Source organism: Vulpes lagopus, chromosome 2 (assembly GCF_018345385.1).
Source record: "Vulpes lagopus strain Blue_001 chromosome 2, ASM1834538v1, whole genome shotgun sequence".
In the NCBI taxonomy this organism is placed as follows: Eukaryota; Metazoa; Chordata; class Mammalia; order Carnivora; family Canidae; genus Vulpes; species Vulpes lagopus.
The window spans coordinates 130,611,280-130,631,816 of NC_054825.1; the positions used below are offsets into that span (position 1 = coordinate 130,611,280).

The 20,537-nt window shown below is 38.8% G+C and overlaps 1 protein-coding gene across 6 annotated transcripts in view; it reads left to right on the forward strand.

Annotated features, from left to right (window-relative positions):
• TUT7 (terminal uridylyl transferase 7) overlaps window positions 1–18,479 on the forward strand; it is a 64,944-nt gene extending 46,465 nt beyond the window's left edge. For 2 of the 6 annotated variants that reach the window (XM_041742481.1, XM_041742480.1), the window contains exons 25-29: window positions 990–1,105; window positions 2,209–2,534; window positions 4,624–4,700; window positions 5,103–5,166; window positions 16,766–18,474. In XM_041742481.1, the coding sequence (XP_041598415.1) occupies window positions 990–1,105; window positions 2,209–2,534; window positions 4,624–4,700; window positions 5,103–5,166; window positions 16,766–16,833 (651 nt within the window). In that variant the 3' untranslated portion in view covers window positions 16,834–18,474. Of the gene's footprint in view, window positions 1–989; window positions 1,106–2,208; window positions 2,535–4,623; window positions 4,701–5,102; window positions 5,167–16,765 lie in introns of all 6 variants that reach the window. The other 4 variants (XM_041742482.1, XM_041742485.1, XM_041742484.1 and 1 more) reach the window with 4 other exon arrangements.
• Window positions 18,480–20,537: the final 2,058 nt, after the last annotated feature.

The window sequence follows — 20,537 nt, forward strand, 5'->3', positions numbered from 1 at the left end:
ATTAAGCCTCTGCCTTAGGCTCAGGTCATGATCCCAGGGTCCTAGGATCGAGCCCCACGTCTAGCTCCTTGCTCAGCAAGTAGCCTGCTTCTTCCCCCTCTGCCTGCTGCTCCCTCTGCTTGTGTGTTCTTTCTTTCTCTGTTAAATAAATAAATAAAATCTTTAAAAATAGAATGAATAAATAAATAAATGAAAATTCCCTCAGTGAGAGAAAAGGGGAGATTAGGAACTAGAGAGTTTTCTGTTAAAAAAGTTATTTTTTTTCTACATTAAATTTCTTAATAAAGACTTTAAATGAACCTTAAGTGTATGGGGTGTATATTCAGCATTAGATCACATCTGTGCATCTAGTTTTTGCTGAATATGCAGTAGCTATCTTCTACACCAAGGCTTCTGAAACTTGTTCCAGCAAAATCCACCTTGGGGATTTTGTTAAAACGCAAATTCTGATCCAGGAGATCTGGGGTGAGGATAATTTCACTGACAAGGAGGCTTCAGTCCAGACATTATCTTTTCTTTCTCCTGGTATAATTTCTCCAGGAGCCACAACAAACAAAGAACAACACATAGCTTCTTTCATTTTCTCTGTGTAATCTGTGTAATGCAAATCACATTCCTCAGTTTACTGAGTTTTAGCCTTTTCATGTTATGAGAAAGCAAAGCCTTTATACCTGGCCTCCGCTTCCCCCAAATCCTGGGGAAGCTGACTCAGGGGTATGTGTGATGCTCTTGTGTAGAAATGTCCTGGAAAAACAGGCTCTCTTTGTGGGTAGGGTTAAACTGTGGTCTGCATGATGACTAGGAATAAACCATCATGAATTTAGGTAAAACTATCCTGAAGTAAACCTCTTAATGGTTTTAGATTTTGGAATTAAACAGTATAATAATCATAATTAAGAAGAAGGTCTCTGATTGATATCTGGTTAGTTTTTGTGTTTTGATCTCACATTAATTGTTCATATTTTTCTATGTTTAAATTGTTCTGCTAGGAGTACTTTTTTGATCCAGAAGTGCTAACTGAAGGAGAGCTGGCCCCAAATGATAGATGTTGCCGAATTTGTGGTAAAATTGGACACTTCATGAAGGACTGCCCTATGAGGAGAAAGTAAGTCAGTGTTCAAAAGGGGTGGTTTTGTTTTTACTTTCTTACTGTACCAGTTTTTAAATGAGGTTCTATTGTAACAAAATAAACTTGTGTTAAATCCAGCAGTTCTCAGGTAAATGATTTTTCACAACAAAAATGAAGTGATATGAAACATGCCTTTAAGTGCAGATGACCAGACATCCCTCGGGTGTACAGTTAAAAGTCTTCCAGCCCTGGTCCCCTTTCCTCATTTTGGTCACTGCCCCACTTGCTACTCTGCCATTTGGTCACCATCCTCCAAGAGGGATGGAAGAAGAGAAAAGGAAAGTAAAATGAGCTCCTTGAGGACATCACTTCCACTCCCGTATGGAACTGGGCTGTGCCAGACTCATGTACAGCTTACTGCCAGATAGGAAGGAGCCTTCACTTGTATGTAGTTTAACCCTTAATATAGTTGCTGTGGTGACCCACTCACTTTGGTCACCATGCTTTCTTCTGGTGATGTTTTTGGCAGGCAGAGCTGGAGGGGCAGTTTGGGTTGCTTACTTGGGACATAATGTTTTGGATGGTGTGGTGGTCTTAATTGGACAATAATACTCTCATCTTAAAACATGCTCTTAAAATAAGGCACCATCTGGAATTTGAGCCTCTTATTTTTAGTACTTTGGTTTTTTATTCAAGTAATAGTCACCGATCATATAGAGCAAAAAAGAAATGTTTTTAACATTTTAAGAATATAAATCTCCTTATAACCCCTGTTTCCTTGTGAACTGAAAGTTCCATGTTTCAAATTTCTAGTGCCTAGTAAAGAATGGGCCACAAAGTTGCAAGAAATCACCCCAAAGATCATTGGAATTTCATAACATCCATATCATAGTAGGTACTGGACCAAGAAGTTCCACACTGGTTTTGTGGCACTAGAATAGTTGTGAAAATCAAAAATAAAAACTGTACCATCTCCCTGAGGTTGCTTCTTGAAAGAGGAGGCAGACTTAAGTTTGTTAAATTCTTGTTTTGCCCTCCGATATCTTCTAGCTCTGGTTATCTCCCAAACCTGGAATGCTCTTAATATCTTACCAGGTTTCTGTTTAGATCTTTCCTACCGGTGTTATATCATCTTCTAGAGTGAGGCGACGCCGTGATCAGGAAGATATCCCGAACCAAAGATACCCTGAGAACAAAGAGAAGAGAAGCAAAGAGGACAAAGAAATTCAGAACAAGTACACAGAGAGGGAGGTGTCGACAAAAGAAGATAAGCCCATGCACTGCACACCTCAGAAAGCCAAGCCAGTGAGGGCAGCTGTTGACCTGGGCAGAGAGAAAATTCTCAGGCCACCAATGGAAAAATGGAAGAGACAGGATGACAAAGACTTAAGAGAAAAACGTTGTTTTATTTGTGGAAGAGAAGGGCACATTAAAAAGGAATGCCCACAGTTTAAAGGCTCTCCAGGTATGGATACCGGTCATACCTCGATGTTTGCACTCACATCTCAAGGGAAATCTCTTTTTTAGAGTTTTAGAGTTCTTTACTACTTCAGTTATATTTATTTCTTTAACAAATCCACTTAAAAAGATTTTGAGAAAGTAAACCCACCCCCTTTAATTCAGACCCTCTTATATGTCTTAAACTTACTCCCAGTTTCATTGAGAGGCTTATGGAAGTCATTCGGTTGACTTTTCTAGGATTATCAATGAATGGAAAACCCAGTCATCCCCAGTGCCTATAAAATGTAGCCTAAGTGACCAGAAAACAAGCTGCCACTTGAGCTTCACTACTCAGTTTGTGCACTTTTGAAATTGAAGCACTGACTGGCCATGGGGGAGGCATAACTAAATTATCTCAGGACACAAAGCTTTGTATAGTGAGCCATTTGTACTTTTGTTTAAATATATATATATGCACATGCCTAGAAGAAGGACTAGAAGGAATGGTGTTACACAGTTATGGTGGTTCTAACTGCAGAAGAGAATTACGGAGTACGTCATCCTTTTAATAGTTTCCTGCAGCAAGCATTATTATTCTTACAATGAGGAAAAATACATTATCAGTCTATAGTTGAATATCATCCATACATCTCGTCCTTTTGAGTTGTTGGATCTGAATTGACCCCTTCTATTAAATGGATAAAGTGTTCAGTGCAGGCACCTTTTTAACAGACTGTTAAGAGTGAAGGTACCTTGTGTGTATATAAGAAGTTAGGATTTATAAAGCAGTTTATACACTCTGACTTTATTTCCCAGAACAAACCTGTGAGAGTGGATGGCATTTGATTGGCATAGAAAAGAAACCCAGGGAAGTCATTTTTTTTCAGATTAAAGTAGTAACCTCTGCTGTTCCTGTCCTCAACTGTATATGTGTGTGTGGACGGTGTAAAAGAGTCAGCACTGATGACAATTCCCTTAAAATACTCTAACGTTCATCATTCCTAGATTACTAGTACCTCGCTTCCATTTTATTATATCATAGCAGCAATAGTGTCTCTTTTTTTTAAGGACAAAATTTTTAGAGCACTTCTTTTTTTTTTTTTAAAGGAGCTTTATATGGAATGAACTATATTTTTAAATTATTTAATTATTGGTTTTAAAATAGGACTTCAGTGTTTATGGAAGATACAGCTTGCCCTACTTCTAAGGAACTCAGACAAATTTAAATTCAAACTTTTTTTACCCTGACATGGGACATCTACTAGATCTTCTATGATTATAAGAGGAATATAAATTTAAGAGAAATTAAAATAATAGCTAGAGCCAACATTCATGGGAGTGCTTCCTATGATTCAGGCACTATTTTAAGTACTTTACGTGGGCAATCTCCTTGGATTTTCTCCCCAGTCCCAAGTGATGGTGGTATTGAACACCCCATTTACAGATGAGGAAACTGGAAACAGTATAGATAAGATGTAATGCAGTTTTACCAAAGTTATTTTTGTAGACCCTTCTGAAGAACTGGTGGTCCATGCTTACTGTAGCATGAAGCACATCATCATTGTGCTCCTCTTTGGTACAGTGCAGCAGTGAGGGGAGGCCTCTGTGTGCCCCCAGCTTGGATGGATTTCTTCCTCCTAGCTGGTAGCAAGTTTTAAGTTGTCTGCTAGTGAAGCTCTCAAAATAGAACAGTGCTGGCAGGCTGCAGGGGCAGCAACAAATCAAGAAAAGCCAGGGGTATCCTGGGGTTGGAGGAGGTGGTGGGTATTTTCAAGCCTAAGGAAAAGCACTAGAATCTTGGATTCCTCAAAATGCAATATTTACACATTAAACAAGTAGTCACTGTATTCTAAAGGTAAAATAGGAAAGGGGGCAGTTAGAATGTGGTGTGTTTCCTCCAATAACAACTCAAGGAAATCAGTTGCTTCTTCCTATCTAAAAATTATGCTGCCCCATTCTGTTTCTTCAAATATGTGATTATTTTGTCCACCCAACATACTGAGTGGAGCTTCTGTTCTATCCACAGAAAATTGTTCTGTGAAAGTTTGAAAACAGGGCTACCTACTGCTTTCATTTTAAAGTGAGAAAACAAAAAGTGCTAATTTTTTTCTCAGGTATGTCTAAATCAGATTGTGTATTTGGATCCCCTTCTTCACCTTGCCCCTTGAGACCAACTGGCACATTTGCTCAGGTAAACCTGGCTCACACCTGAGTAGGAAGCCCTTGGGTCATCTGTCTGCTCAGCGAAGCCTTCTGAGTGCTAGCAGCTGTGTGCCAGCACCCCTGTGCCCTGGTCGAGGTGCTGGGCCCCCTGGGCAAGATGCTGGGTGCCCGGTCCTGCCCTCCTTCCCGACTAACCTGCCTGGCTCCTTCCTCTGCCCTCACTGCAGTGTGGGGTGAGGCTTGCTATGCTCTGGATGCCAGGGCATGCTTTGAGGATTCCTCAGTCTCTGTCTTGCTTTTCAATTGACTTGCAAAGTTCTGCCTTCCACATGTCTAGTTTTGGCCCTCCTTGGATATGGTAACAGTTTAAGGCTGTTTTTTCAAATGCTATTCCTTTCAATTTTGTAAACTAGTCTATTTCATTTTTTAGGCAGTGCTTTTACATGAAGACAAAAAGAAACAAAAAACAACTATATTTTTGAGTCCCCAGTCAGGTATGTGGGTTTTTAAAAAAACGATGTGTGTTATTTTATTTACTGTATAGTTTACCACATGCCTTTTGAGATGTTTCTTTTGAGTAAGTGGTTTGAACAGGGACCAGAAGTCAGAATCACTCGGGGAACTTTTAAAAATATAGTTACCCTGTCCCCACCTCTACATCCCAAATCAGATTCTTCAGTGGTTAGGCTTGGGCCTGCATATCTTATAAATGTTCGAAGGTAATTCCTCTACCATCCCTGAGTAGGAACCATAGTCTGACTTTTGTTCCTCTTCCACACTTTTTCTTCCTGCTTTGAAATTGCCACTGTCAGTAGTGTATTCTCATGACACTATTTGCCACGTATCAAAGTAAGGAAAGAAATTGTTGGCCTGAACTCCACTCTCTCCCTCAGCTACATCATTTATTCATTCCTTCAACAAAATAATTATTATGCCCCCACCACCCCTGCCCAGCCCCCAAGTACAGGTTATGAGCCTAAACACTGACCATACAAGAGTGAACCAGCAAAGCCCCTTCTCTCATTTACTCTACATTCTTGTCACAGAGATATATAAGTATATCCTATGGCAATAAGTGCTGAGAAAAACAAACCAGGAAAACACTGATAGGGTAACATTTATGCAAAGAAATCAAGGAGGGGATGAGTCAGGGGAAGGTGGAGTTAGATCATTACAATAGAATGAAAAACCACTCTTGTCCCCTGGCCTCACTGAGTGGCTTGAGCAGGAAAGAGGGTGGTAGGAGGCAAGGTCAGCGTAGAGGGTCTGGATCCTGAGGTGCCTTGAGCACTGGCGGGGTTGGATTTCTTTCTGTCTGTGAGATGGATAGCTGTTGGAGGGTTTGGAGCAAAGGCAGTATAACCTGAACTCTGTTGCTAAAGCTTCCTTATGGCTGCTATGAGGTGGTGACAGTAGCAACAGACCTGTGAGGAGGCTCCTGCTAGAGTTCAGGGGAAAGCAGTGAGGAACCTGAGGACTGGTTATGTTCTAGATATTTTGAAGGTGGCGCCAATGTGGTTTGTCGCTGGGTTAGATGATGACATAGGACAAAATATGAACTCAAGATGACACAATTTTGGTCTGAGCAACTGGAAGAATAGAAGTGGAATTTCCTGTGTTGATAAAGACTCAGGAAGAGCAGATTGCGGGGAGAAAAGGAGTCCAGTTTTAGCCATTTAGTTTAAGAGACTGCTGGATGTCCAGGTAGACATGCTGGGTAGCCAGTGGGATGTATAGGCTGAGTGTTTAGAGCAGAGATCCAGGCTGAAGACAGAGATTTGAGTACTTTCAGTGTAAAGATAGTATGTGAAGGCCTGGGGTAGGAGTCAGATCACCTAGCAAGTAATGCAGAAAAGAAAAGAACAGTTAAAGACTCAAAATAAACAGAGGGGACAGACCGAATATGGTCAGTGAGGGAGCAGAGCAGCAAGAGAGCTGGCTCCCAGAGTCAAGTGAACAAGGGGCCTCAGAGAAGGGATTTGTGGGAATCACTGCTGCAAAGTCTGGTGCAGTGTAAACTGCACTTGAAGCATTGCATTTGGCAGTGCACAAGTCACTGGTGACTCTGGAAAGAGCCATCCCTCTGGAATGGAGAGGACAAAAACCTGACTGCAGGGGTTTCTGGTGAGAAGTGCTGGAAGAATGGTTGCAGACAGCCGAACCTCAAGCTATCCCGCCACTGGCCTGCTGGCCTATGAACAGATGCTCAGAGGGAGGCAAAACCGGGAGGCTCTTCCTTTCTCTGGTGCTTCAAGAGTGCTTTCAAGTTGGGAAAGGGAAAGGAAACTTGAGAGGGAAAAGGAAAAACAAAGTAACTTTGACATACAGGTAACTTTAACATACAGAGGAACTTTTTCAGCTTTATTTTTTTTAGTAAGAAGGGATGAAACTCTAAACTCGATAACAAATATTCTGAGTTCTGGCCTGCAAACACCTTTTGTAACTTTGCTTAGTTTCTCTCTCTTTCTCTCTCTCTCATTCTATTCGATAAAGTAGGTTAAAGAAGGGAAATTATATAACCAAATAGAGCATGTGTAGTCTTTTTGATTGTACAGTTTATGTGAGAAAAGTTTCTGAAGTTTTAAGACTTCATTGATACAACCAGACATTTTTTGTATGTAAAACAACCCACAGATTTTATGCTCAGCTTTTACATATTGTATATGTCATTGCTGATGTGAAAACACTGTTTCTAGCTTGGAGAGATGCTATTAGTTAGAATGTCAAGAGACAAAGCTGTCTGTGCCCTCCGTTATTGAGAAATAGCACTCCCAGCCCTGTTTGAGATGAACCAGGGCGCTGTGATTGCACCCTGGGTAAGTTCTGAAAGCTCCTGGCAAGGGATGTCTGGTTCCCTCTACTCTGAATGTTGTTAACAAGAGAAAAATAAATGGAATTGTTAAATTATTTAGCTACTTCCGTTTCTGTCAGTATGGAAGTAAAGTATCTCAACTATAATACAATAATCTAAATAGAAATAGGCATTTATTTTTATGCTACATGAATTTTAGGGTTTTTGTGTTTTTTTAAATGATTAGAGAAAACATTTAAAGTGGCATCAGATCTTCAGAGTTACAATTTAAGATCCATAGGCATTAGTTTGGTATAGAGTGAGGTCATATGACTCAAAAGAGAAAGAACAAGAAATCTTCAGAGAAGTACCACCCTTCCCTAAAAAGGGAATGGTGGGCATAAAGGTAAAGATGCAGGAGGCTTGATGAGAAAATGCAGGAGCAGCTGTTTCCTGGCAAGATTTTGTAATTGTTCCTGGTAGGATGCATGGACGGATGTAAAAATGAGAAAATTTCTAGTGGGAAACACCCCCACCCCCACCCCCCAAATCAAACAGAAGTGAAATGGAACTGGGGCCTTGTGAGACAATTTGATGGACAGCAAGATCAACCAAGACAGAGGAGGCCGGCCAAGGCGCTGCCTCTTAAAGCCAAGTATGGGAAATCCACTGCAGAGCTCGAGGTTGCTTCCCATAGATCCTCTAAGAGTTTGAGGATCACAGAGTTACCATATATAAACAAGCCAAAAGAGTGTTGTTTTTACAAGCTTCAGCCTTGAACAGATATTTCCAGAATTTTACACAGAGGAAAAATACTGATCCTTGCTTAATTGAGATGTTCCTTTTGCCAAGGGTAGGTGGTGAAGAAGAGCATGGCCTCTGCTGTCAGATTGCAGGATAGGATTTCTAGCTTTGTGGTCTTGAAAAACCTGCTTAGTCTCCACTTACTCAGTTTCCACTTACTCAGTTTCCTCATCTGTTACAAGGGGATGATAATACCTGACTTGTAGGCATGTTGAGAAATCCATGTAAAAGCACTTAGAACAGCACCTGCGCGTAGCGGCCAGCAGAGATTTGTAGGGGTGGTGATTGCATTCATACCCCTGCATGGCGTCCATCGGCATGGCTCCTGCTGCAGGTTTTACACATCATGAAAGTAGAAGTTTATTATGATTTTATGCTTTTTTTTTGTAAGGGGGGGAAGAATACAGATGTTGGGCATCTGAACAAATACCGGGAAATGGCATTATCAATTGACAATAAGGATTTCTGTAATTGTCTTCTGCATAAGAGACTTACATATTTAAAATATCTTAAGCAACTGCAAAACTTAAAACTTGAATTTACTACAGAAGAAGAATTATTACGATAAACATACCTACTTTATATGAGAAAAAAAAATTTTGGGTGGTTAAAATCTATCTTAAACTCTTCAAGTAAGTATGCAACAGCTGTTAAGACTTGTCACATTTATCCACAATAAATTTACCAAAATTGTCTATATTATAAATGTGAACTATGTCTCAACTGTAGGTAGTATTAAATTTCCCCAGACCTCTTCTTTTCCACAGTAGTAGGTGACAGACAGGTGGTTTCCTTTTGGTAGGATAGCCCCTCTTCTTTCCCATCATCCATATTGACTTCAGGCAAGAGACTAGGTTCTCTGAGCTTCAGGTGGCTCATCTAGAGAAGGGCTGTAGCCCCATTTATGTAATCAAATCTGAGGTTAAAGCACCCAGCCTAAAACAAGCCATGTTCTCTTTCCTTATGCCTCCTGCTACATCCCTTTCCACTGTGCCACATCTAGTCCTTAGCTACCAAATGAGAGAGTAGTGAATAGAAGGGTCCATGAATTTCCTCATTCCTCATTGACTCCCCTCCTCCTCATACACACAGCTGGCACAGTGCCCTAGATGTTCAGTAAGTTTTACTGATGAGAGGTGTATTCATTTTGAAAGAATAAAGAAGAATAAGTGGAAGAATGGTGAGGAATAAGAGCTTTCAAGTCAGACATACTTGAGTTTGAAATACAGCCCAACCATCTGCTGGCTTTTCACACTTCTCTGTGCCTCAGTTTCTTTAATAAATTGGGGCTGACACTTCACAGGGCAGTTGTGAGGATTAATTTCCTATCCCTAAAGCTCTTCTCACATCACCTGGCACATATTATCCCTCAGTAAGTTATCACTGCCTTGTTACTGTGTAAACAGTCTCCTGCCTCACTGTTCTTTCCCTCTTCTAACTAACAGAACAAATAGATCATCCAAAACAGGAATATGTGGAGGTTGTAGGACCACAGTGATCAACTAATTTTCATGCATAAGGGAATTACTCTGGTTTACATATAATGATTTATTCAGTATGAGAATCTCAAAAAAAACCTAACATTTCTCTATTCCTTAATCCTCCCTCTTTTTGCAAAGAAAAATTACATTTCAAAAAAAACTACATTTGTCTCTTCATTTATTCCATTTTAATCTCATGGTTTGAAATCTTTATGACAGTAAATTTAAAATAACAGAAATAGGGGTGTCTGGCTGGCTCATTTGGTACAACATGCAACTCTTGATCTCAGGGTTGTGAGTGTGAGCCCCATGTGGCTCAGCAGTTTAGCGCCGCCTTCGGTCCAGGGCCTGATCCTGGAGACCCAGGATCAAGTCCCATGTCAGACTCCCTGCATGGAGCCTGCCTCTCCCTCTGCCTGTGTCTCTGCCTCTCTCTCTCTCTGTGTCTCTCATGAATAAATAAAATCTTAAAAAAATAAAAAATAAAATCTTTAATGAAATAAAATAACAGAAGTACCTTTGCAAACAATATGGGGAGATCTTATTATCAGTGAGTACAGATCATTCTTATTGATACCTTTCTTGATATTCTATGAATAGTGTATGAATAGTGTATATATACCAGTATATGAATATACCATTATTTATTAATCATTCCTTATTAATGGACTAGCTTTTTTCAAATAGTTGGTATGTCAGTGTCCTCCAAAACTATTTTTGCTTTCATATTCTTTCCCCAAAATGTAGAAACCCCATATATATCATATATTTTTAAGTTGATCTCTAAATTTTTCATTGGAATTGCAAAACATATAATTCCTAGGTTTTATTTTTTAAAATAAATGTTGACTTTTTTTTAAGATTTTATTTATTTATTCATGAGATACACACAGAGAAAGAGGTAGAGACACAGGCAGAGGGAGAAGCAGGCTCCATGCAAGGAGCCCGATGTAGGACTCGATCCCTGATCTCCAGGATCACGCCCCAGGCTGAAGGCGGTGCGAAACTGCTGAGCCACCCGGGCTGCCCAAATGTTGACATTTTAAAATAAAACTTATCAATTAGCCTTAAACATATCAGATGAAATTAATATATATCACTGCTTTTTTATATGTGCCACCCATTCATTTACAGCTCTTTAACAGGCAGAAATTTTATGTCATCTTACGTTCTTCCTTGAACTCCTTTGTTTTACTTCCACCTTAAGATGGTATATTTTTATCATATATATTTAAAGCATTTTAGGGGGACCTGGCTGGCTCAGGGGATAGAGCATGAAACTCTTGATCTTGGGGTTGTAAGTTCAAGCCCCACTTTGGGCATAAAGATTACTTAAAAATGAAATTTTAAAAAAGAGTCAGATTCAAGCATTTTATTGATCAGGATATCCTCCTTATCTGCAACAAAAATATTTATATAAATTGGATTTTTTAAAAATATTTTATTTATTTATTAGAGAGAAAGAGCATAAGCCAGGGGAAGAGGGAGAGGGAGAAGCAGAGTCAGTGCTGAACAGGGAGCCCCATGTAGGGCTCGATCCCAGGACCCCAAGATCATGACCTGAGCCAAAGGCAGACGCTTAACTGACTGAGGCACCCAGGTGCCCCTATAAATTGAATTTCTTAAGCTTTGTATCAGTCTGTAAAAATTTCTTCTGAATTGAGTTTTTGTGTTAGAATATATAATTGATCAAAACAAATGTTATAGTTTTTAAAAACTGCCTTTTTTATGGGTGAAAAAAATTTTTATGTTTACATACTAAAAATGACTGCCATTTAATGAGATAGATGGGATTTTCCCCAGGCATTCATGTATTTTTGGATCAATACTACTTACTACAGGAATTAAACAGTATTCCTTACATTTTTACTCCAAATCTTTTTTGTCTTTATAGTTGGCAAACATCAAGAAAGCCCTTTAGTGTTTATGATAACATATTAATAATAATAAATATACTTTCTTTGGGAACGGAAGATGTATTACAACAGTGTCACTCAGTTATTGCCGTTCCTTTTTAACTAAGTGACCAAAAATTACATAGTAATGTATCATCAGGAATTTTTTGTCATGATCATCAGCTATCAATGTAATTTTACAAAAGTTAAACATTTGGAACTTTTATTAGAGGCATTCACATTTACCACAGACACCAGCATTTCATTTGCCTTCCTGTCTGCTCAGGTTTTTTCCCAGAGCCATGTACCACATTAAGATTGAGATGAGTAGGAGACATGCCAAGGAACACTGGCGTGCCTCCTGAGAACCAGCTAACAGCCTTAGCCACAGAAGCATTCTCGGAAAGAATCCAGGTAGACATGAGGCACTGCAGTTAAGTCCCCTTAAAGCTCCCTGCCCGCTCATCTTATTCAGTTGGCTCAGGAATACATGTACCCAAGTTTAAAGAGCACTGTTTATATCAAACACTCCCAGGCATATTTGCCTAGTTACTTCCTCAGGATAAATTCCTAAGCAGTAGAATGATAGCTGAAAAAAGTACACACCTCCTGGCAATGACACCAGTGATGCCAAAATGGATCATTGACCATCCTAGAGAGCCCCTGACTGCCTGTCCCCCAGACCCTCACTTCACAAGAATAGCTTTTTTGTCCATCAGCTTGTATTCTCCATTGAAGTCTCCAGTTTTTCACATGTTTTCATCTGTATTCATGTTCCTGTCATTGTATGTTTTAATTAGGTAATTTGTCTTTGTTTATAGCCCTTTCCACATGGAAATCCATTCGTGCTTTGTCATATGTGTTCTATCCTTCACCCTGATCACTCCTATTATTCCTTCAGCCTCATTTTTTATTTGATTTGCTCTATAGGCAGTTGGCTGCTTGTTGGTTTTAGTAGTTTCATCTAGCCAACTTTTAGGTGATTTCAAGTCAGGCTTATAGAGCTATAAATTTCATGTTCTTCCCCCCCAGATTACATACAAGTTCATCCATGTTTTATTTCTAGTGGTTTTAGTATTTTTACATGCACATTGTTTTTTAAGATTTTATTTATTCAGGAAAGACACACAGAGAGGCAGAGACACAGGCAGAGGGAAAAGCAGGCTCCCTGCAGGGAGCCCGATGTGGGACTTGATCCCAGGACTCCAGGATCACACCCAGAGCCAAAGGCAGATGCTCAACCCCTGAGCCATCCAGGTGCCCCTACATGCACATTTTTTATATGAAATTTCTTCAGGTATGATGAGATTTGGTTTTTTTGTTTTTTTGTTTTTTACATATGGGATGTAGTAATAAGACTATTAGTATTATTCTTAGAAAAAAGTGGTCTCCTAACATTTTGGGGAAAATATAAAGATACAAATATAACTCATCTACCAGAGAATTGATCTTATTTTATTTCACATTTTCAATCTTTTTTCAATAAAAGATCATTAAGATGGTCGAAGTACCCTTTGACTACCATCCCAGACCCACTCCATTCTTCATGTCCCCTTCTACCCGAGAGGCATCAGTTATTAAGAGTTCAGATGTTCTCCAAGTTTAAACTTATGTATGTATCCTTTAACATCTACGGCCTTGGTGAATTTTTTAATTTAAATGGTGTATACTGTATAATAATGTTTTGTACTCTCCTTTTCCATATCAATTTAATGAAGTGATTTTGAAATTTACATATATTGCTGTATATAGTGTGAGTTTTATTTTCTTTCCAGTATTCCATGTATGAATATAGGATGTATTATCCATTACCTAGCACATGAGCATTTGGATTGCATTTGGGTTCTTGCCATTATAAACAGTGCTGTAGTGAACATTCTTGTCTGAGTCTCCTTCAGCAAGTATGAGATATTCTATATAGCTTGTGTATCTAGAGAGCAGACTGTTAAGTCATAGCCTATGTGCATTTTCACCTTAGTTAAATATTATCAGGTTATTAGTTGAAATAATTGCCACTCCCACCAGCAGTGTTTATTTTCACAAATCTAATGGGTGAAAAATATTTTGGTGTTGTTCTAATGTATATTTTCTTGACTGGTGATGCTATTTATGTTTATTAGCCAATTAGAGTTATTCTTCTTAAATTCTCTGTTCCTATCATTGCCCCTTTTTATATGTTTGTTGACCAATTGGAGTTCTGTGAAATCCCTGTTCCTATCGTTTGCCTGTTACTTTATTATTTCCTTATTATTATCCTGTTACTTTATTATTTCCTTATTAATTTGTTAAATGTTCTTCATTTATTCTGAATACTGCTCCTTTACATACATTCCAGATATCTTCCTCCAGTTTATTTTGTTTTTCAACTTGTGTCTGTTGCCACTCCAAAGTTTTAAATTTTGAGATAATCATTGATGGATTTTTCCATGGTTAGTTTTCATGTTCATGCTCAATGATTTTAAGGTCATCTTTAAGAAAATATTCCCTGAGAGATGCCTGGGTAGCTCAGTGGTTGAGCATCTGCCTTCAGCTCAGGGTGTGATCCCGGGGTCCCATATCAGGCTCCCTGTGGGGAGTCTGCTTCTCCCTCTGCCTATGTCTCTGCCTCTCTGTGTCTCTCATGAATAAATACATAAAATCTTTAAAAAAAATTCTTCCCTGAGTTTCATAAACATATCCATCTATAATATCTTCTAATAGTTCTAAAATTTTATTTTTTCTGTTTGGATCTTTAACCCATCTGGATTGTGTGTAAAGTATGAGGTATAGTAAGCTAAATTTGTTGTCCCTTGAATGAAAAGTCTATCCTTGACACTTTGGGCAATTCAGAATATCAAGGATTTGTTGTCTATAGACCAGTCAATGCTCTAGAGTTAAATACCACAGGAGAGTGCTTTGCTTCTTAGTGATATCACTCATTTTTCACTGTGAGTTGACTGTCTGGATGCTCTGCTTTGAAAAGTTTGCTTCTGGAGGGCATAAGTTTCAATTTGCATACTTAATATGTTTGCTTTAGTCAATGTAGATAAGCAAAATGAATAAAATAAAAGTTATTTATGCTTCATTCTAGAGCATAATTACTATTTAGGTTTGGGAAATAAAGTCTTCCCCTGTTTTCACATCAATGTACTAATAACAGCTAACATTTATTGAGTACTTTCCTATGTGCCAGGTACTGTTCAGTTGTTTTACCTGTATCAATTTATTTAATCTTCAGAATAGCTCCAAGCAGGTAGGTATAATGGCCCACATTTTTTTTTTAAGATTTTATTTATTTATTCATGAGAGAGACGGTGGGGGGGCGGGCACAGGCAAAGGGAGAAGCAGGCTTCATGCAGGGAGCACGACCTGGGACTGGATCATCCCAGGTCTCCAGGATCACGCCCTGGGCCGAAGGCAGCGCTAAACCGCTGAGCCACCTGGGCTTCCCTAATGGCCCACATTTTGCAGAGAAGGAAAATGAGGCACCAAACATTTGATTGATGGGTTTTTTGTTTGGTTTTAATTTGTAGTGGGTTTTGTGTGTGGTTTTTTTTTTTTTTTTTAAGTAGGCTCCATGCCTAGTGTGAAGCCCAATGCAGGACTTAACTCACAACCCTGAGATCAAGACCTAAACCGAAATCAAGAGTGAGACACTTAACCAACTGAGCCACCCAGGCATCCCTTTAATTTTTAGGTTTTTTTTTTTTAATTTTTATTTATTTATGATAGTCACACAGAGAGAGAGAGGCAGAGACACAGCAGAGGGAGAAGCAGGCTCCATGCACCGGGAGCCCAACGTGGGATTCTATCCTGGGTCTCCAGGATCGTGCCCTGGGCCAAAGGCAGGCGCCAAACTGCTGCGCCACCCAGGGATCCCCTAATTTTTAGTTTTTATGAAAATACTATTCATGTGGTTTTATAACCTTTTGACATTATCATCTGTCTTTACAAACCTAGTATTCCATTATGTCCATCATATATTCAGTCTTATCACAAGTTTTGGACACATAAGTTATTGGCATACTTTTATAAGATTTTTATGATTATTCAGTTAGCAAAATCCCAACCCACCTCTCTTGTCCTTCTGATCTTTCAATTTGGTAATCAAAAGTTGTTTTAATTTGCATTTCTTTGATTACTCACTGATGCTTAATGTTTTTTATGTGTACTCATATGCTTTTTCCCTTTTCCATATATTGCTTTTTATCTCCCCAGCTATATATTAGTGTTCCTCTTTCCCCTGTTGACTTGCTTGAGTACTGAGCATAGCAAGCCTTTCTCACAGGTGAAGGTGGTATGCTTAGGAAACCTCCTGACCCCAAAATTATATAAATATTCGCTACTCCTTATATTCTGATGCTCTTATATTTAATTCGGTAATACACTTGGAATTGGGATGGAGAGGAAGGATATGTTGTGGGAAAGAAAACTCTCCCCTCCCTCCCAAAATGACTTCTTTGACATGGTACCAGCTATTGAACAATCCATACTTCACCTCGTTGGTTAGAAATGCAACGTTTGTTATATACTCCTTTCTTAAATGTAATCACTTAAGAATTTCTGTTTATCTTGTTTCATTGATCTATTTGCTTACACTCCAGAACAAAACTTATTAACTCTTCTGTAGTATGGTTTTAATTAGTAATCCACATTTCTGTCCTTTACCTTGTAAATACAATAAATTTCCTTTTTTTTTCTAAGCTATTGCTAGAATGTCACCACTCACGGGTTCATATCTGCAAAGTAATGATGCAAGATATTTCTTTCTAACCAAAGAATTTGTTGCAATCTGTTCTGTGTGGTTGTAAATGAAGGCACTGATCTATGCAAAGTGGAGGTTTGAAAAGTCCACCTGGCCCTCTGCACCAACATGGAAGTAGTGAACATGTTAGTGTATTAGAATGATGTCACTCTAGCAACTTGCTTGCATTTAGAAAGAATTTTGACTAGGTTTGTGTTTAATAGATCATGTTCCATACATACCTTTTTTATATCTAGCCTGCTTACTCAATTCACAATAAGTGATCAATCCCAGTGGGAAAAGTTTCTGTAAATAATTAAGAAGTAGTAATTTTATGGCTTTTTGATAAAGTAAGGCTTGTTTTATTTATGTTGGGTTTTGTTTTTTCCCCCCCTCTAGGTAGCCTTTCCAGTAAATATATGACTCAGGGAAAAGCCTCAGCGAAGAGGACCCAGCAGGAATCATGAGGGAAGGAAAAAATGCAGCACTCTAAATGGCCACTCAGGCGTTCCCATTCACTTTGAAATTAGGTTCATTTCACAGGACACAGCAGCTTAGATCAGGCTTCAATTTAACATTTAAAGGAAATGTCAGATTTTTTTAAACTTAATGAAATTGTTAATGAGGAAAAAAAGTAATATAGTCTCACCTACCACAAATCCCCATAGATGTAAGATTTTAAGAGAAAGCCATGATGTATTTATTTAAGCCAGGTTTTTTTTTTTTTTTAGCCAGATTTTAAAAAAAAAAAAAAATGGGTAACTGTGGGCCAGTATTCAGTGAATACAATTTCATGGTTTTTAATTCTTTCAAAGCACACTAAAAGTGATGTGCTGATAAACCCTGAGTAAATTAACCCCTTTTTTCACCTATAAATCCCTTTTTTGTTTCGAAGAGGGGAAATTATATTTATTGTTTACTGAATCTTTGTGTGAAAGCATATCAAATATGTGTGAACTGCTACTACTGTATTTACAATTTACAAACCTTATTTTATTGGTATTTGTAGAAGTGACAATGAGAACTTGAGTACCTATTTATGCGAGCCTTCTGTGGGTCAGCAGCGCCACTGAGGGGCTCTGGGGTTTTTCCCCTCTCCGATTTTAAGAAAGTTGACATAGAATTACTATGCTCATAAAAATGAAGTAAGGAAAACAAGTAGTCCTGCTTGCTGCTAAAAACATTTTCAAAGGAAAAATGACAAAAAAAGAAGTGCTTTTTACTTTTTATGATACTCAGAAATTAGAGTGGAGAACTTTTAAAAATCCCTGAGGATTAAAGAGGCCATCTCCACCAATCACAAGTTTGGTTGGTGTCCTTTTCCGTCTGACTGGAAACCTCCTGGAACTGTTTCTCTAACTCCACAAGTCCTCCAGAAGTAGTATGTGGTCAGAACTATGCCTCGGTTTATTTATCATTTTGAAATAAAATCAAAATTTCAACCTGTAATTTTATCCACATTACTTTCTAGCGAGAGTCCTAAATTTCATAAGGAAACCAGATGGGAGTGAGTACAGATCTGCTCCTCTTTATCTCTTGCTCCCTATACTTGTGCTCAAGCAATCTACTGGTTGTTGACCCCACTGTGTGCCAAGCAGTGGGAATGCCCACAGGAGAGGCACAGACTTGGCAGGATGAAGACAGCGAAGGATGGGGAGGGTGTTTGCTGGGCAAGCGTTCCCAGTTAGGAGAGTCCTTCCTTTCACCTACTTACAGACATGCTCCAGTTAAAGAAGAATCCTATCAAAATTACCTACAGAATTTGGGAAGTTGTGGTAGAAAAGATTAGTTCCTTACTCATTTTGAATGAACCCAAAGTCCAGAATTAATCTCGTGAATTATGTACCCTGGGCAGAAGCTTGCTTTTCTGATTTCTCCTGCCTTCAGCATGAAAATGAGCTTGACTTGGCACACAATTCTTGTCACACTTTCTTTGGAAAGCCTATTTATTAATGCTGTCTTCTGGCATACTAGTAGAAATCGGAGGCCAGCCTAATTTTTGTTCCTTTGTAGGTTTTATTTCTCTGGTTGGGTGCTTCAGTGTTTATTTATCCCTATAAGTTTTATGTTAGTCACTTTTATCTAAAACAAAAAGCGAATCCCATGTATCTCCCTAGTCCAGTTTGGTTTTTTTGGTGGTTGGTTTTTTCCAACTTGGGAAAGCATGTTTTTAATTTTTTTTCTCAGAAAACTTTTTTCCTTTTTCAGTATTTATTATTCTTTTCCTTCATCCCAGGAAAACTTACTCTACATGACTGGCCGGATTTGGTGTTCATTCTGCTGTTTGCTCTCACATGAATTTTGTCATTTCACTTCTAACCATCCTCACTTAACTCAGCCACCTTCCCTTTTCCTCTCATTCAAGTTTATTATCTTCCTTTTCATGGAAACCATGAAGAATGTTTAAAAGCTTCCTACATTTTATTCTCATTCCTGTGGTAGATTTCAGTCCCTCACACTGGCCCAATGGGACAGTGACCAGTATTTGCCAGGCCTAGAGAATGGATGGCACCAGTCACAGTCCCTTTCCCAGCTAGGGGACAGATGCATCTGCTCCATGCTGAGGCCTGCTCCCAGGGCATAGTTATCATTCGAATGCAGCTGGCCTGTCCCTCCACAAATTTCACAAATGCTCCACTAGCATGATTTCCTTTCTTCTTTCTCTCGAGTAAACAAGAAAATGAAATCTATTTTTACAGCCCCAGTCCATACTTTCTAATCCCTTGCTCAGTGGGTACTGTTATCAACAATCTGCACACAGAGATGTTAACTAAAATGTTCTGACATCACTTCAGTTTACTTTTCATTTTCAAATGTGTTTCACAAATGATTCTATTAAAAAAAAAAAAAGTTTCCTAAGTGGAAAAAAAAAATCCTGGGTAGATAGGTCGATAGAGTTCATAGCAAAAAGAAAAATTGTGGAAACCAATCAATTCAACAAAGTCCCATAAAACTGTAAAGATGTGCTCAGTATTTTTTTCTTCAAAAGCAGGTATGTTTAGACAACAGTCAAGAATTTAGCATGCTTTCCTGGTTGGAATTCTAGACTTAATTAAGGTCTGGGTCTGCTGGTTTTCCAGCTGAGAGTGTGACAATCCCCCCTAACATCATGGCAGTTCAATTTCCTTGCCTATAAAATAGAAGTCACACCTGCCCTTTCACAGAGAAGTGAGGCCTTAATAGGAAAAACACTTTTTGAAATGTCTAAAACTCTTGAAACTAAGGCCCAAAGTGCAGCGTTGAACATTTTCCCATATAAAGTTTTTAACCTATTGGTGGAAATCTAAAAGTGGTTGCCAACTCCATCTATAGTTACCATACCCTCCTCATGACACCCCAGGACAGCTGCTGCCCTGAGATAAGGGAGCCCACATATTTCTTAATATAGTCTTGAAAACCTTCTTTTAATGCCAGTTTATCTGAGGAAGCTGCAGCAGTTCAAATAACATTAGGTATGCCTGACCCACTAACAAGTAGATTATGTGACTTACCACTCACATGCAAAACAGCCAACCAAGTTGAAAACTGAGTAGTGTGTATTAAATAGATGAAAGATTTAAACATACATGGGGATCCTGAATCCAAATTTAGTACTAGATTTTTAAAATCTTTTTCTAATGCACTATCCTAAAAGGCCAGAGTTTATGCATCATTTTTAAACTAGCCATCCTACTTAAACTAGCTCCTGCCTACTCAGCCTAAAATTGTGAGGCTACTATGAGACAGTGTGCCCAAGGGTGCTTTTGAAACCTATAAAATGCTACACAACTACCTTACGGTATTTCAACAAGAATGATACATGGCATCTTTTTTTTTTTTTAACATTTTATTAACACATTTTATTTTTTAGAGCAGTTTTTGGTTCACAACAAAATTGAATGGAGAGTGCAGAGTTTGAATATACCCGTCTGCCCACCCCCCACTCCCACCCCACCCCCGCCCATTTGAGCCCAAATCCTCCACCATAGACAGCCTGCACCAGTGCGGGGTTGTCTGTTACAACTGAGGAACCTATGTGGACACAACATTATCACCCAAAGTCCATTGTTTACATTAGGATGCATTCTTGGTCTGATATGTTCTATGGGTTTGGCCAAACGTATAACGGCATGTATATCCACCATTGTATCAGTTTCACAATATTGTGAAAATATTGAGTTTTCACTAAATA